The following is a 16,273-nucleotide window of genomic DNA, read 5'->3' as shown; positions in this document are numbered from 1 at the left end:
TTGCATAGTTGCAGCATGGATAAGGGATCTGTTTTAGAGCTTCCTTGCTTAACTTATTTGGAAGTGTCAAATTCTTTTGTTTATTTTTTAACAGGTAGTGTTTTCTTGTGAATGGATTGGCTTTTATTAATTTAGTGGTGTGCTCTTGATTTTTGAAAAAGGCTAAATGTGCTATTGATGCTTTTATTTTGAGACTGTAGTAAATGAGGTTTTGTTCCCCCTTCTCCTCCCAACCTGATATAGCCCACTAAATGCTTTGTCTTGATGCATGTCTTCATGTGGATCAAGCCACAAATACTGGAAAATAAAATACAAGCCCATATTGTCCTTAACTGTGGTGTTTTTCCTGGATCCAATAAATGCCTGTATCCTGAGAGAGGCAGTGGTGATATTAGAACAGCTTTAATTATTAATTTTAATGTGGTACAGATGAGCAACGATAGTGTGTCAGCTTTGTAGGAATGTAGGTTCTCTTTCATTTAAGTTACTACCTGCTTGTTCCTAGTTTTCTCCACAAAATCAGGAGTATTGAATTCTGTGCTGGAATCTTTGACAAATAGATTTTGCTTTTTTCTAGAGCTAGTTGTTTTATGTTTTGTTAGAACTTGGAGATGCTTTCTTAAATTACTACATGGCAGAACACAACTAGTAGGGGTGCACTGCAAACCCCTAAAAAAGGAGTGAAGCAAAGGAAAACAAACAGCAACAGTCCCCCAGACTCAAACATCCTATCCTATCACTGAGCTGTTTTACTTCTACCTCTGTTGTTAAATTCAGATATACACATTCAATTTTTCTTCATTTTTTTTTGTATTGTTGCTTCTACTTTTCTTGTTAGGGTTTGTTTGCACGTCGGCGCCAGTTGCTGCTCACAGAAGGACCCCACCTGTATTATGTGGATCCTGTCAACAAGGTTCTAAAAGGAGAAATTCCATGGTCTCTAGAGTTGCGACCAGAAGCAAAGAATTTTAAGACATTTTTTGTTCACACAGTAAGCAACTTTCATTTCTTTGTAAGTTGTGCTAAGGTCCTTGGACAATTATTGTAAACTCTTAACAAATAATGTTTCCTGGAGAAGATATAATTCCTTAAATACAAGTGTTGATAGCCTTAATTAAAAAAAAAGACAAAAATCCTCAAAGAAACAAACCAATGACAAAACCCAAACCTCCAAAAACCAAACCAAAAAATTTATGAAACCCCCAGTATACACATTTCCCACAAAAATACAAGTGTATTTTTTAATATTTGCATGTCAATAAACTATAGGTGGGTTTGGGGATTTAAAAGAAGTTCTTAAGAAGGACTCTTAAAATTTAGCCCTCTTTGTATATAGTGGATCACAAGGATCAACAATATATTATCAGTTGACTGCTTAACAGTATTGAGATGCCAGACGTATGGCTATTCAGCAATACATAATGTTATATAACTGTAATTTAACTTTTGGAAAGTTTAGGAATAGAATTTGAATAATTATTTTATTGGTGGATGTAGAGTAATTACTGCTTTTTTTTGTTAAACTGTTTGGGGTACTCATTAAAATGTTGTTCACTTACAGCCAAACAGGACATATTACCTGATGGACCCGAGTGGGAATGCTCATAAATGGTGCAAAAAGATACATGAAGTTTGGCGGCACAGATACCACCAGAATGCTGCTAAATAGTAAAGCTCATCCAAACTTTCCCAGTTTCCCTACTTGCTGCTAGAACTCCGTGTGCAGCCGATCAGAGGAATCTTTTCAACCCACCTATTACCATCTCAAGGGGAAGCATATGTCTGAAATGTTCTGGGTTTTTTTGTTTTTGTTTTTTTACTAAGAAAGAAAAAAAGAAAAGCAAAAACCTAATGGAATTCAGGGTCGCTTTGCTCGCTCTTTGTGCTTCTGTTGAGGCTTCCACATGCATATCACTGCAGTGAAGATCTTGCTTTTGTGCACTTCAGCTCAATTTCTGCTGCAGACTAGAGGATAGACCTTGCATTACCAGCTTCACTTAAGATGAGTTAAAACCAATCCACACGCACACATGCTGAATCATGTACCAGCCTTGCATTTTATGGGGCTGGAGTTTTCTGTGACTTTCAGATTATCATTAAACTGTATTTCATCAGGGAGCTTTTATATGCCTCTCCTAAGCACCACCTCTTTTTCTCTTCCTTTCCTCACAGTCCCCCAGCTTATTGGTATATGGCATTTGTAGCCTGGTCAGTTGCACCCATGTGTAATTCCTAATATAGTTCTGGTTGCAGGATTTATGTGGTACTTTAGTAATTATGTGAATGAATCAGATGTATGTGTCTGGCAGACAGGCTCCAGTGATACAGGTTTTGAGAGAGTGAAATGCTGAGCATGGCACTGAAAGTTCTCTAAAATTGTAATGTTGGCTTCTGAAGCATATAAGATCTTAAACATTCAATTTTAATTTTAATATGAATCATGTGTGTTTAATCAAGGGACAATAAACTTAACTAGCATGCTTTTAACTAATGCTAACTAAAGACTTAGCTAGTTAGTATTGGGGGGAAAAAGGTTACTATTGAAGTAGTAAATAGTTTTTCACCTTTTCAGGAGGTGAGGGCTAGAAGCTTTCTTTCCAGGTTGTGCATGTATTGTGCATTTTAGTGGGGCCAGCCTGTTTACCTGGGTAGAGAAGGAAGTGTGAAAGCTTTGTAGAATTGATTACTTGACTTTTTTTTGTCTCATTGAATAATGAGATGTACAAAATCCTGTTTTTGGTCCATGGCCAAATATTTAGTAACTCTGAAAAAAATTTAAGCAATTGAAAAATCAGATCCATAAAGCAATCTAGTTAAAATTTCAAAGGAAAGATATTGATAAAAGGAGAAAATATATGATACTTAAGGCATATCTAGAAAATGAAAATATTTTTCATATCGATATCCTTTATCCTCTTCAAATTAAGGCTTTTTTTGTGGTCAAACATTTCTTGTAATGCTGCAAAGACAAAACTTTATGTGCTAAAAACAACTTACCTAATGTTTTTTTCAACATGCTTGTGTTCCTGAACCTTGCAGAGAGGAATGACCTAGGTCTGTACAAAGGCATTCCTTGTTTTAAAAGTGGTATAAACATCACACCTATTTATTTGCCTTCTATGTATACCATCTCTTGGCATTTTGAAGTATCATATTATGATGTGCTTTTCCTTCCACCAAAGAAAGAAATGTTCTCCTGCAATGCTGAAAAACTCATGGGCTACTGTTCTAGAAGCAGTATTTCTAAAAGCAATGGCTTATCAGGATTTTACGTGAATGTTGGGTATTTTGTTGTCGTACAGGATGAAGGCAAGGTATTATTGATCTCTTAAAAACTGTTGTGTGGTTGGACTTGATGCCAGTTCAGCTTTTCCAGTATCTTTCAGTCTTTAAAGGAGAGAGAGTGCAGTTGCCTTTTCTTTTGGAGGATCTACATTCTTGTAATCTTCTATTATCCCACCACGTACACAGACTTGACAGAAGTAAATCACTGGCTTACAGTGCCTGGTGTTAAGGAAGCTAAGGTGCCCTGTAAATGGCTGAGACAAGACAGACGGAACACCATCCCTTTTGTGTCACGAAAAACTTCATCACATACAAGTTGCACTCCTTTTCACTAAAATTTTAATAGCACAGTACACCACCTCTCTGTGCCTGTGTTAATCCTGTATTTACCATTCCAAACAAGATGACGTGTACTCTAAGTTTGTTGCAGTGCTATCCATTTGTTCTCTGGTTGTCAAATTCCAGCTGTACATTGGGTTCCCTGGAGGCAACCCTACTGCTTTTGGACTTAGTCTTTGGTATGGAGATGTCAGTGTACCAATTTCCAACTTTATACAGGAGAGTTTTGCGGTGTCATGGTGCCACTGCTGTTCAATGTGACAAAACTTGGCCATATGTAAAAAGTCTGGCAAAGTTGTTCTGCTAATACTGAACACCTCAGCTTCATTAGGAGGTGGAGTGACCTCCATTGGCTTGGTCACTAGGTGGAAATCTAGGAATGCGTAAGCATGTTTTCTGTGATATTTAGGCTTGTGATCATTTTGCCATTACAAAGGAATTTTTGCTCTTTCACACCCTGAAAATTCTCTCTCAGAGCACTTCTGTCCTGCCCACCAAAAGTGTTCAGCCAAAGGAATCTTGGTAGTGGTAAGCTCTCAAGAAGTTGTCTGGAAGGCTGATGTCTACATTCTGGTATTACATCTTTATTTTGATAATGCTGTCATTAGGAAACCGCGATCATCTCTTGCAGGCATCCCTCTCCTTAGAACTTCAGTGTTCCAAATCAAGCTTTCTTTAGCTGCTGCGTTTTTGGGAAGGGACCAGAACTTTTCTGGAAGAGGTATTTGTCGGTCTTGGACTGTAAGTTGAATCCATGGTTTTGAAAGATGGCAGAATAGAGTGAGGCAAGACAAAACAATCATGTGCATTTAAGTATGTTTCACTGGTTTTTCTACTTAAATGTGCATTGCCAGGTGTGATATGCTATGAAGGGCTGGTTCCTGTTCTAAATGCTTATATCCAGAAGCAGGGTAGCTTCAGACCTTTGTCCTGAAGATTACTCGTGTGGTTCATGGGAATTCACGGAATTAAATGTACAAGGGAGGTTCTTCAGAGCTGCAGATAAGTCAGTTAATTTCTCTGCTTTTTATTCAAGGTCTTTCAAAGCACAAAAAGGGTTGTTAGGCACTTGAAGACTCTTCTTCAGACTCCTCACTGCAAACCTACTGAAAATCCAATCTGTTGTTTCATTCCATCTTTTGTATTTTGAACAATTGCCAGTCATTTATAAAGAATCTGGTCAGTAATTGATTTTGTTTTGCTTGGGATTTGAACTTCGGGAAGGTGTTTATTGCTTCTGTATTCTGTGGGGTGGAGCTCACAAAAGGATGAAGTACTACTGCTAGAAAGGGCTTTTGAATCACACTGTTCTATTCAGTGTCCAGCCCGGTCACAGGAAGCTTAAAACCGCTTTGATAAACTGGAGACATGAGTTATTGCCATTGCCCTTAAAGACTGGTTTTGAGAAGGATTTATATTAAGGCAGGCTTGCTTCAGATGTGATGTGGAGGCATTGTGAGCAGACTGACATTACCTATTAAGATCTCATGTGCTAAGCATTTAGATACTGAAGACATCAAGCCATTGGATAGTAGTACTGTGCTCTGCTTGTCTCCTTCTGGCATGATTTATTTGTGAGGTATCTGCCATATATAAGCCCAGAAAAAACACAGCTCTGTAGGTCAAAACAAAAATTTGGTAATTGTAATCCCTTTTCATAGTTCAAGATGCTTAATGTGCTTGGTATTACTATGTTTTGTGCTGGGAACTTTGAAGAATCCTGAGGGATTCCCACATGTACACTTAACAGTTTCCTTTGAATGATGTAGTAAAGCAGAGACAGCTGCTTCGTTTGGCCAGTGGACAAAAATCTGATTTCAACACCTTGCTGAGGAGAGAACTTTATATTAATAGTTGCCTAAAGATGTGGTCTGTGGATTCTGATCATCCTTTCTACTAGTGAATTACATGAATAGGTGTGGTATTTATATCTGAAATTTTGCTGAATGCCTGTAATATTTTATGCAGATATTTTATTAATCAAATGGAAGTGCTCCTGCAAAGCTTCATGACACGGATTGTCCATCAGCTGATCAAGCAAGCTTACAGACAAGTAATTCTCTGACCCAAAATGGCATGCTTTCAGTTAAGACTGGTGATTTAAGAATGTTTCCTCTTTCTTAAAAGAAATGTGACTTCTACACAGCAAACAATTGGAGAGGTCCTTAAGCGCCCCATGACCTGGTCTGTCTGTTGGCATGGCAGTGAATGTAGATGGTTGCCATTTGACAAAGCTTCCTATGACCATGTACTGACTCTGACTGGATGTGGCAAATGTTCTAAATTGTAGCAGAACTTACAATTACTGTATCTGACAAAAGAGAAGAAATAGGAACCAGGAACTATAATCAGTTTTGATAGTTGTATGCTAGCTGTTTTCAGGTTGGTGGCAGTCAGTTACGTGTGTATATTCTCTACCTGGTTTGTAGCTGTAACTGTGATGTACAGATAAAAAAAAAAAAAGAAAGAAAACCCCCACCCCCTTCAACAAACACCGAAAAACAATCTCCCCTCCTCCAAGAACTTACGAAAACAGAAGCAAATAATGCAATGATATAAGATACACACTTTTGTATTTTTATTCTTATAAGATTATTTGCTGGCTCTTGTTGGCCTCTAGTTCAGTCTGTGTTATTTAAATTCTAATATATGAATTATTTGGATTGAATTCATGTTCGGGGCCATGGTGTTGTATGTATTGATGTACAGCCTTGAATGTGAATAATTATTGTAAACTATATTTTACACCTTTTTTCTGGCTTTATTATATAAATTTTCTATTGGTCGATGATTTAATCATATCTCATAATTTAATGACTGTTTATTCTCCTCTCGACAGATTTCTGTGCTGTAGATGTGTAGTTAGTGACTGGATGACGGATTTCACTTATGCTTGGTAGTCTGTAATAAAGGCATGTAGGGTCCTGGCCCGGCCTCCGCCTCGTCCTTCCGCGGGGGGGAACCTCCGGGCCAGGGGCGGCGCTGTGGGCGCCATCGGGGGCGGGGCAGGGGGGCAGTCTCGGCTGGGCGTTTCCGGTGGGAGGCGCGCCCGGGGACCTGTAGCTGGGGCGGACCCTTCCGGCGGCGGCGAGGATGGCGGCGGAGAGCCACTGCGATTTCCCGGTGCCCCCGAGCGGCGGCCTGGGCCCGGGCGGGCCCTGCCGCCGCTGCAGCTCGGCGCCGCCGCCGGGCACCGTGCCCGGCAAGTGGGTGCGGCTGAACGTGGGGGGCACCTGCTTCCTGACCACTCGGCAGACGCTCTGCAGGGACCCCAAGTCCTTCCTTTTCCGCCTCTGCCAGGCCGACCCCGACCTGGACTCGGACAAGGTGAGCGCGGGCCCCGCCGCGCCGCTCCCTGGGCTGGGCCGCCTCCCCGCCGCGCCAGGGAGCGTTGCGGGCGGTGCCGCGGTCCCGCGTGGGAGCCGGGGCTCGGCGTGCCGTGTCCCCTCCCTGCGGGGTGCGACCGCGGGGCCGGGGCCGCTCGCCGGGGCACGGGCGGCCGCGCTGCCTCAGGGGCGCGTGTGCGGGGCGGCGGGGGCGGGCTGGCCCCCCCGGCCGGCGGAGCCGTCGCCTTCCGAGTAACGCAGCTGCTCGTAAACACAGCGGAGGGCGTGCAGGGTCGCTCGATTGTCTGCTTGCGTCTTCACGTTGTCTGACCGGATTGAGTTTTAACGTTTTAATGGAGTGTCTGCCCGCGCTGTATGTTATTTCTGCACTGTCATCATCCTCTTGTTTAATTTCAAGAAGCAGATCAAAGTACTTCGGGTAATAACCGCTCTCACTTAACCGTAGAGTTCTGTGTTCCACCAGTTCTTTGAGAAAAGTATCATTTATTCGGCATGGACCGCAAATGCGGGGTGATGCTGAGTATTCCGGTATTCATTCTGACTCATTTTTTAGTAGGGAAAGAAAAATTACTGATTAAAATTTTATTTATGGAGTGGTATGCGGCAATGGATGTAAAGTATTTGTATCTAATGCTGACTCTGAAAGAGATTTTGGAACAAAACTGCCAAAAATGGTCTCCCGGTACAATACACTTAAGGAAAAGAAGGGAACAGCTTATAACTCTTGAACATATAACCAACAGGTGGAAAATAAAAGAGCTGATTTTTCTATGTCAACTAATTATTTTTTTTCAGTGAGACTGGTAGTAAATTTTCTCATGCATAACTTCCAGAAAGGATGTTTAAACGCCTAAGAAGATAGAGAACAGAACCTGAATAAAAAAAGTGTTCTAGAATTAGAGAAAATACCTTAAAGCGTGGTGGTGGTGGTGTGGGGATTGGCTTTTGTTGTCTTTGCTTTGGTTTGGATTCTTTTGAAGAGGATTAGCTCAAACTGACCTATAAAAGTCATTTTTAAAATGTAGGTAGCTTGCTGATGTGTCAGAAGCTGGTTTTACTTGGGCAGGAGTAGGAAAGCTTTCTTCTAAGGTTTCTTAAATAAAAGGCACATGTTTCAGGTGTTCCACTGAAAAAAAGGGCTTGTTTGCTTGCTCTCTCAATATCATCAGAGACAGCGAGAAGGCATATTTTTAGAAGCAATGCTTTAGTTCTAATTAAGGCATTTGGCTGCCTTTTTTCACCAGTTGATGAAATCATCTTTCACAAGCGCAGTCAGTGAGGTGTTGCTATCTTGCAAAAATTTCATGAGGCTACTAATCTAAACATTTTCTTTTTTACTGTACTTACCTTTTTGGGAATCATAAATTTATGCTCAGATTATTTAGCTATTTGGTAGAATATGGAGAGACGATGAATTCTTTTTCCACATTGGTAGACCTAACGTAGTTATAGTCTTTAATAGCATACATGACAACTTAAAGCTAGCTGCAGTCACAGCTATAGAAATATATCCTTTGCTTACAAGGAACATGCCTGTATTTTATTTGAGCTGCTTAGATATGACTGTCATCTTCTTTTGCCATTGTAGAAGTCTATTGAAACCCCTTTAGTAAGCCCAAACAAATTGCATTGCCCTTTCGTTCCAAGTAGCCTTTTTAAGAAAATTGTAGCTGGTATAGTTATCTTTAATAGATTATTGTGCAGATCAGTAGCATGAGACAAGTAGATTTAGAGAAATTCCTGTTATTTAAAGAAGTATTCTCTAGGCTTACAAACCTGGATGTCTTCAATTTGATGTACAAAAAGCAAAGTCTTTCGTGGTTAAATATGGGCTATGGTCTTCTTTTCAGTACACTGTTTGTCAGAGTTTCATGTTCCATTGTCTTGACCGTCTGTGGTCATTGATTTTTCACTTCATTCAGAGCCTGGTTCCTGCAGTCACTTGTCATCTTGGATTTTGTAGAAGTGACCTACCTCTTAGAGTACTGTACCCAAGATCACTTAAACACATAGAGCCTTTCTTCCAAGGATTTGATTCAGAATCTTTAGAATCTTCATCTCCGTAATCTGAGCAATGCCTTTTTTTCCCCTCTGAATGATAACAAATATCATTCCTTTCAAGAGGAAAAAAAGACTTCCCTGACGTCTCACAAGTTTGTGAATGTACCATGTGGTTATGATAGCATATCAATAGATTGTATGGTTTAGTTTTGAAATATCAGATGCCTTTAACTGATGAGCACAGATACGACAAGGGAATAATTGATGGTATTTGTGTTATCATCCTGGACTCTGGTTCTTCTCCTTTGCTACGTGCATGTAAATCAAAATCTGATAGTAACAGATTTGTTTTTTCCCTCATGGTGTTGCTTCTGGGAGTGCCATTATGAGCTGTAACCTGATAATAAGTTGATAGATCTTTCTCGGTCATATGCTAAAGATTACTTACAATGACTACCACATAGTGCAATTTTGTGCGCATAAATCAGTCGTTCTTACAAGGTGCAGCTAACAGATAAAGATACTGCCCTCTTAAAGCCTGGAGCATTAGATCTGGTCTTTGACCTGTAATTCCCTGGGTTTGATTCCAAATTGTGTTTTCTTCCTAAAAATCCCATGGGTTTTAGACACCTAGTTTTAAACTTTAAAGTGAGAATGTGTATTTGAGCTCATATGTAGGCTGATGCCTGTTAACACCCACCCCAGACATACTTGCCTCTGCCTCCAGATGAGGATGTCGAGTAGGTGGGGCAGGGAGAATCCTGAGGGATGGGCCAGCAGATGACGTTATCGAAACCAATAGCCGCAGCCCTCTGTTTGGAAGAACTAGCCTTAACAATGTATATCATGTTTCCTGTGTGGGGAATTTGTCTGGGATGCACTTCAGTAACTCACTTTGGGAAGTTTTAGCTGTATTTTCAAGAGGTTAATACTGAATCGTGCTCATAATACAAAACACGTTTTATAGTTCATAGGCACGTTTCATAGTCCCCTGATCATGCTCCATGTGATATGTAGCTCAGGAAAAATGAAAGAGGAGGTATAATTTTTTAAGTTAAACCAGCTTGTGGAGACCTCTAATGTCCCAGCTGACAAAAGGGTGTGGGCAGACTGCATATCTAGAAGCAAGACCAAGCAGAAGAGCCAGTAATTAAACTAACTCGTACACCAGTAAATATATGTCTGTGAAGATAAAAGTTTAGTTCACACTCTTGTTTTGCAAGATTGCCAAATCAGAATCTTTAGAAAACGAAGCCATGAGAAATGCTTATCTCAGATAAGAACAGACCTGTAAGCAAACCCAAAAATTAATAATAGAGCTGTTTCTGCCTAAAGTCAACCAGTGAAGCATACCAAAATTAATCATGTTGATATATTAAGAAGTTCCGAAAGAGGCTGAATGGGTGAGTTTATTAGAAATGAGAACAAGAAACTGAAATAGTTCATGGGTTGCACTTCACAAGTGTCAGTTGCATACATAGTGATTTTCCTCTACTGGAATTTCTACACCAACATGGGGGTTTTTGTTGTTTGCATAAATCATAGGATTTCCTTAATGCTTGCTGTTAAAAAGAATTGAAAGGCTTCAAGAAAGGTGGCACGTTTGCCTTTACATTATTTCACATGCTAATGTTGAACAAAGCTGTGCAGCCTGTCTTGCAATCAGGTATGTTTTCAGTTGCAACAGAAGAAAGATAAACCTTGGCACACCCTATGGCAAAACTGGTGTTGAATGGAATGAGGTAGTGATGTTGATTCTCTGAATTCGGTACGTTTCACAATGTCGTACGTATCTTTCTGTTTAAGATTTCTTTGTATTTAAGACTATTTGAGAATTATTTGAGCAAATGAATGAGTGGTAGTGGTCATCCTGCTGTTCACAATAGGTTTTGTTTTCTGGAGTATTTAAATCTTGCTTTAGAGATGAGTACGTAAAAATAAGACAAGCAGAGTCTTGCTCACTTGTTCATCCTTGTTTAACTTACTTGATGCTTGTACGGTAAGTTTTACTGCCAGGTATTTCCTGGTGTCAGCATCTGCCTATTTTATCTATATACCAGTTTTTCTTTTATAAACTGTTCTATCATTCTTTAAACTTTCCCCTAAGTGAGAAGACTGTCAGCCTTTCTTAATAAGGTTTTTGGCAACAGTATTCACACTTGATTTTTGATGCATTTTTAAAGTTAAGTATAATTCTACTGAGGTGGAATCTGTTAAAGAAGGAAGGAAGCAAGCACTGAGTGTTTTAGAAGAATCTTACTGGCAGCACTAAAAAGTAACTTAATTGTAGTCATTATTCTGAGGTAAACTTATTTGTGCACGAGACTTCTGACTAGTTAGGTGGGTTTTGTTATTAGTGTAGTTTTGATTAGTACTGGCCGTCTGCTGATGCTCAAAGTTTTTAGGTGATGTAGTTTGAGAAAAATGTGTTCTGGGCATCTAGCTCAAGATCTAAAAAGCACAGGGGGTAGGGGAGATAATTATCTCTAAACCTAGATTTAGTGCCAGATACTGTTGTATTTCTGTGCATGTTGCTGCCTTTAGTAGAACTTCGGCTTGCTCAGTATGTGTAAGTCATGTCAGTTTTTTAGATACCCACATATCTAAAAGCACACGGCTTTGAGCCAAGAGTTGGCAGTGTGGTTTCGGAGTGTGTCCATTCTGGAAAAGTATTTGAGAAGTCTTTGGACCAGTTTTGACCTCAACAAAGATAATTAACTAGAAATACACTTTTGACATTTCAGCTAGTGTATTAATGCAGTTCTCAGGAAGAAGGTTAAATGGGATTAGGGAGATGTATGTATTTGGTCCTCCTTCTGAGTCCTACTGGGATCCTGTACCTGATTCTAGTATTCACAATTCAAGTTCACTGCAGAAATTGGAGAACTTGGAGGGTAAGTCACAAGATGTAATACAATTTGGTGGAAGGTTGTAAAGAGCAAAACTGGGGATTTTTTTGGCAAGAAGTTTAAGGAGTGACTTCTCAGTCCAGAAGTACATACATGGAGACTAGAAATCTTAAAAGTGAAGTCTGTGCAGTCTAGCAAAGGTATTGTAAGATCCAGCTAGTGAAGCGTGAAGCTATAGGTGTGCAGGCTAGAAAGTACATATTTTTAACAGTGACAGTAATTAGTTACCGGAATGGCTTGCACAAAATGGCTAGGTTTCATCATTGCTTTCTAAAGGTTAAATTTCACTGTAAATAAATTGAGTGCTGTGTATGTTTTAAATGAAGATCAGACTAAGTATTCATTATGGTTTTTTTGAGCCTCAGTCTCTATAAAGACTGAAGTAGAAATGTTTGAGACTGGAATACATGATCATTTACATGTTTTGGCAATATTTTTCAAATTCTTTGAAAATACATGTGCATTTTGAGTCTCCTGTCTCCATGAATGCTGGACTGTAGATACACAATAGGGTTAATTCTTAAGGGAGAAAGAATACGATTCTGAGCTACGCTGACTTTTCATTGGTATGCTGAACCAGGTGATTGAAAATTTAAGAGCAAGTTATTAGGCTTCCTCTAAAATTCCATGGTATTTGTAACTTGGACTAAACATTGGTGTTGGAGAGTGACAATAAACAAATACGGTCTTCACTGTAGCTCAGCAATGTTGTCTTTTAAATGATGTCCTTGTAAAAAGGAGCAGGTATGGGAAAGGTTTAGTACTTATGGACAAGGAAGGAAAAACTCTTGGTAGAGGGAAGAATTTAGTACAAAAATAGAGCTGGGTAAAGATACAAACACCCATGTGGTTAATTACTGCTTTTGTGTTGGATGCAGAAAGATGACTGGAGCATTTGCTTTGAGCATCCTTACGAAGAGTAGCACAATTTGTATGGAACACCTATGAGGTTGAAACGTGAGGTGATGTGACTATACTGAAGAGAGAGGAAACTTGAGTTTCAGCTGCTGTTCTGGTAAACATTAACGCCTGTTTGTATAGAATACATCTACAAGAGGGAAAACCGAGATGTTATTAGAATATGGATTTATCTGGTGTTTGTAGTATTCACCTGAAACCTGGGAAATGGCTTCAAAATACCTACACTGGTTGTGTCAGTCAAGATTCAAACTTGCTCAAAGCTTGTAAAAACCTAATTAACTAGTTAGCAGAGGAAGTAGCATAGCTGGGGCAACACAGTCTATTAACATTCAAGCTAGTTTAGGGCTAGTTCAGTTACACTGGCACAAACTGTAGCTACACATTTAAACTGTCTAAATCACATTTGAAGTGCAATTTATTATTCATACCGTACAATAAAACAAAAATGTTTCCTTAGAAAGAGTGTCCAAAAAGCGAATTACAATGAGAATACAGTGTGTTTTCATGAATGTGTGGATGAAGCCAATCCTGACAATATCCCAAAATTGTGCAAAGATTTATAACCCATATTTTGAGTTCTAAGTGGAACAGATGACTACATTACTATGTCAGCTTTTATTGGATTTATGTTTACATAAACATCTTTAAAGATCTAGCATAATCGGCTTTTCTTGGTGATTTCAGATTGAAGGATAATCAAGCAGCTTACTGTAAAGGAGGAGTGAGAAGGTATTTTCTATAGGAAGATACCTAGGCAGTCAGTTTTGTGGCTCTTTTGCTTGTGCATTCTTTGCATATTTTTAAAATGTTCTTTACATTTTGGGGCTTGACTCTCAGGCTTTAGTCTACAGGATACCTGAGTTGTAAGGTCCAAAGTCCAAAACACATAATTCTCTTTGGAAGAATGTTAATTAGTGCATGTTTTCCATATCTGTAATATGGGTATGCAAGTGCCCAGTTACTCTGAATTGTTCAGTCTACTCGTAATTCTGCGTGGAATTTACACACTGAAGCGAATGCTGTTGACAGAATTTGGATTGCTCACTGTAAGAACTTAGCCAGAGCTCTTAAACTTTAACTATTGATAATTACTAATGTAAAAAAGAAGTTACTATTACACCATAAATTGTAAGACTTTTGGGTTCCTTTTTTCTTCTTTTTTAATATTTTTTGAAGACATGTAGTTGCTGGAGGGGCTTCACAGAGTAAACTATGACACTAGTGAGATGGCACTTGATTTGTGTGGTGTAGTACACGTGTTTGGTATAGCATTTGTGTTTATCGATGTGAAGATTAAACATTTTTATAGATTCTAGATGGTAATTTGGTGAGGAAGAAAATTTGAGCGGTCAGGAAAGGAACAGTGTAACAGAAAAAAAAAGGTGAGGAACAATAGCATGGAAAAAAAGAAAGTTTGTGGATGATGAGGAAAATGATTAAAGATAGGTAGAAAACATGCAATTCTTATATTTCATAGAGTGGATGTCGTCAGTATGTGTAAAGCATTTTTGGTACAAGTGCTAATAATAAACTCTGATGTGCATGCTAGGCTAAGGAGTTCAGGTAATGCAGTCTGCTGATGACCTCATTAGGCAGAATTTGAAAGAGAAGACCTGACATAGCTTGTTCCCTTTGTGGTTTTGTTGGGAGCTTGTGTAATATACAGAAATCTACTCAGTTAAGAGTAATTTCAGGCACTGTAGTCTGTAAACAGACAAAAAAAAAATATCTGCTTTTTTTTATTTGGCCCTTTCGTGTAAGGAGTGAAGTAACCATTGTTACTTGAGATTTCCTGTAGAGCTTTTTAGTTATTTTGCTTCTGTGACCTACCTGTCTGTCTCTGTAATGGCGTAGGGCTGGTGGCCGGCATGACTTTAGAGAGTGATGTGAGAAAACACTGTAGTGTAAAAGATTACAATAATCTTATTGAAGAAGCTTGTTTCTAGAGACTTTTTTTCCCTTAACTGAGAGGAATTCCAGTTTTGTAAGCCTGTATGCTTCTTAATTCAGTTCAACTGATGACCAAAGACTGTGCTGTTTTCTTTAAAACAGTGTTTCATTTCATCAGGTTTAGATCTTCCTTTCCAACTGCACTGGTTTCTGTTCCTGTATTAAATAATACTTTTCAGCTTATAATTCATACACTTGTCAGCTAATTTAATTTCTTTGGGTTGTATCTGTAGGTTGTTCATTCTTGAAGTGTTTTGGTACTGTAAATATATTTAAATGTCAACCCTTAAAAGTACACCATTTTCTGTACTTCATCTGTCTACTGGGTTTGGTGCATAGTCTTGCTTCTGTGAGACTATGAGTTTAGGTCAGAAGAAATTGTGATTAGACTTCATGAAGCACTGTATGCTCTGAGTGTAGGTTAACTGACAGCATGTTTTAATATATTACCATTTTCTTGAACAGTTAATTTTATATAAACTATGACACCCCTTCATTTCTAAAATGGCAGTGTGTCTGAGTGTGTAAAGCATTTAGCTTTTAACTACAGAAGGATGTTTATGTTGTTTGTAGTTCAGGCTGTGGTCTTTCTACGTTCTACCAACTCTGGTTAGACAAGCACAGTTATTCAGAAACTAAATCCATGTGCCTGAAAAGACATCTACCATCCTTTTTCCAATAAAACATTTTAGGAACTTTAGATACTGTTAAGTAGAGAGAGTCTTCAGGTATCATGGTTCAAATCGTACCTATCCACATTAATGCCCAGATGCAAAGGATTGGGTCAGTAGAATGTTTTTTCATGTGGAAGAGCAGGTATTACTATCACATGTAGTTTTGGGGGAGAATGATTCAAATTTAACTAGGATTTGTTGTTAGTACTGATGCTTTTTTAGTATCTTCTGTAAACTACTATATTAGAAATAAGAATAAATAAAAAAAATATTTGGGGTGCTGCCACATCTCTCCAGCGTATATCTGTAGGATATCTACTGCACCAAAACTTTAGGTACTAAAGGATTAATGCTGGCAGTGATCCACTGGACAGTAGAAAGGAGGAGCAGCGGATCTATGAGATATCTGTCTTACCAGTCTTCCTTAGACCTCTGGCTAGCACAAAGTATGTCAGTACTGCACTGATCACAAGTGTTCACACACAGACTCTAAATTATGTAGGAAATAATCAATTTTGCTTCTTTATCTCTTTGTCAAGAATATCATCTATGCAGGTGAATTTCTTGAACTGTATTTTGTGTTCCACAAAATGCTGTGCAGTGTTCAGTAAACTGAGCATCAGTTAGTTTGATCTATCTCTCTTTGTCTGCGTGAGGTAGGTAGGAACTGCATCTTCAGTATACTTTTGGGTTTTTTAGAAGATGCACATACAACCCTTGCTTGGTACACAGCCATTCTCAGTAGCCTGTGAGTATTTGTACATCTGAGCTAAGACAAAACCAAATGTTTTTAGAACAACCTGTTGAGGTTAAAGAGAAGATAGGTTTGTTTGCCTTTAATGGAGTT

The 16,273-nt window shown here is 39.0% G+C and overlaps 2 protein-coding genes and 1 long non-coding RNA gene across 16 annotated transcripts in view; all 3 read left to right on the top strand.

Annotated features, from left to right (window-relative positions):
- Positions 1-6,551, top strand: part of PDPK1 (3-phosphoinositide dependent protein kinase 1) — a 35,660-nt gene extending 29,109 nt beyond the window's left edge. For 5 of the 10 annotated variants that reach the window (XM_037385645.1, XM_037385644.1, XM_037385650.1 and 2 more), the window contains exons 13-14: positions 839-991; positions 1,562-6,551. In XM_037385645.1, coding sequence (XP_037241542.1) covers positions 839-991; positions 1,562-1,669 — 261 coding nt within the window. In that variant the 3' untranslated portion in view covers positions 1,670-6,551. The remainder of the gene's footprint in view (positions 1-838; positions 992-1,561) is intronic. The other 5 variants (XM_037385648.1, XM_037385647.1, XM_037385646.1 and 2 more) reach the window with 1 other exon arrangement.
- Positions 6,552-6,562: 11 nt separating this feature from the next.
- LOC119147095 (BTB/POZ domain-containing protein KCTD5) overlaps positions 6,563-16,273 on the top strand; it is a 37,146-nt gene continuing 27,435 nt past the window's right edge. For all 5 annotated transcript variants that reach the window (XM_037385643.1, XM_037385642.1, XM_037385641.1 and 2 more), the window contains exon 1: positions 6,563-6,951. In XM_037385643.1, the coding sequence (XP_037241540.1) occupies positions 6,718-6,951 (234 nt within the window). In that variant the 5' untranslated portion in view covers positions 6,563-6,717. The remainder of the gene's footprint in view (positions 6,952-16,273) is intronic.
- LOC119147096 lies at positions 6,963-16,267 on the top strand. Its single transcript, XR_005103945.1, has 2 exons — positions 6,963-11,382; positions 11,437-16,267. It is a non-coding gene; the product is annotated as an uncharacterized LOC119147096 (long non-coding RNA).

This window comes from Falco rusticolus, chromosome 4 (assembly GCF_015220075.1).
Source record: "Falco rusticolus isolate bFalRus1 chromosome 4, bFalRus1.pri, whole genome shotgun sequence".
NCBI classification, from domain to species: Eukaryota; Metazoa; Chordata; class Aves; order Falconiformes; family Falconidae; genus Falco; species Falco rusticolus.
Note: the sequence above shows the minus strand (reverse complement) of the source record. Positions and strands in the feature narration are given on the sequence as shown.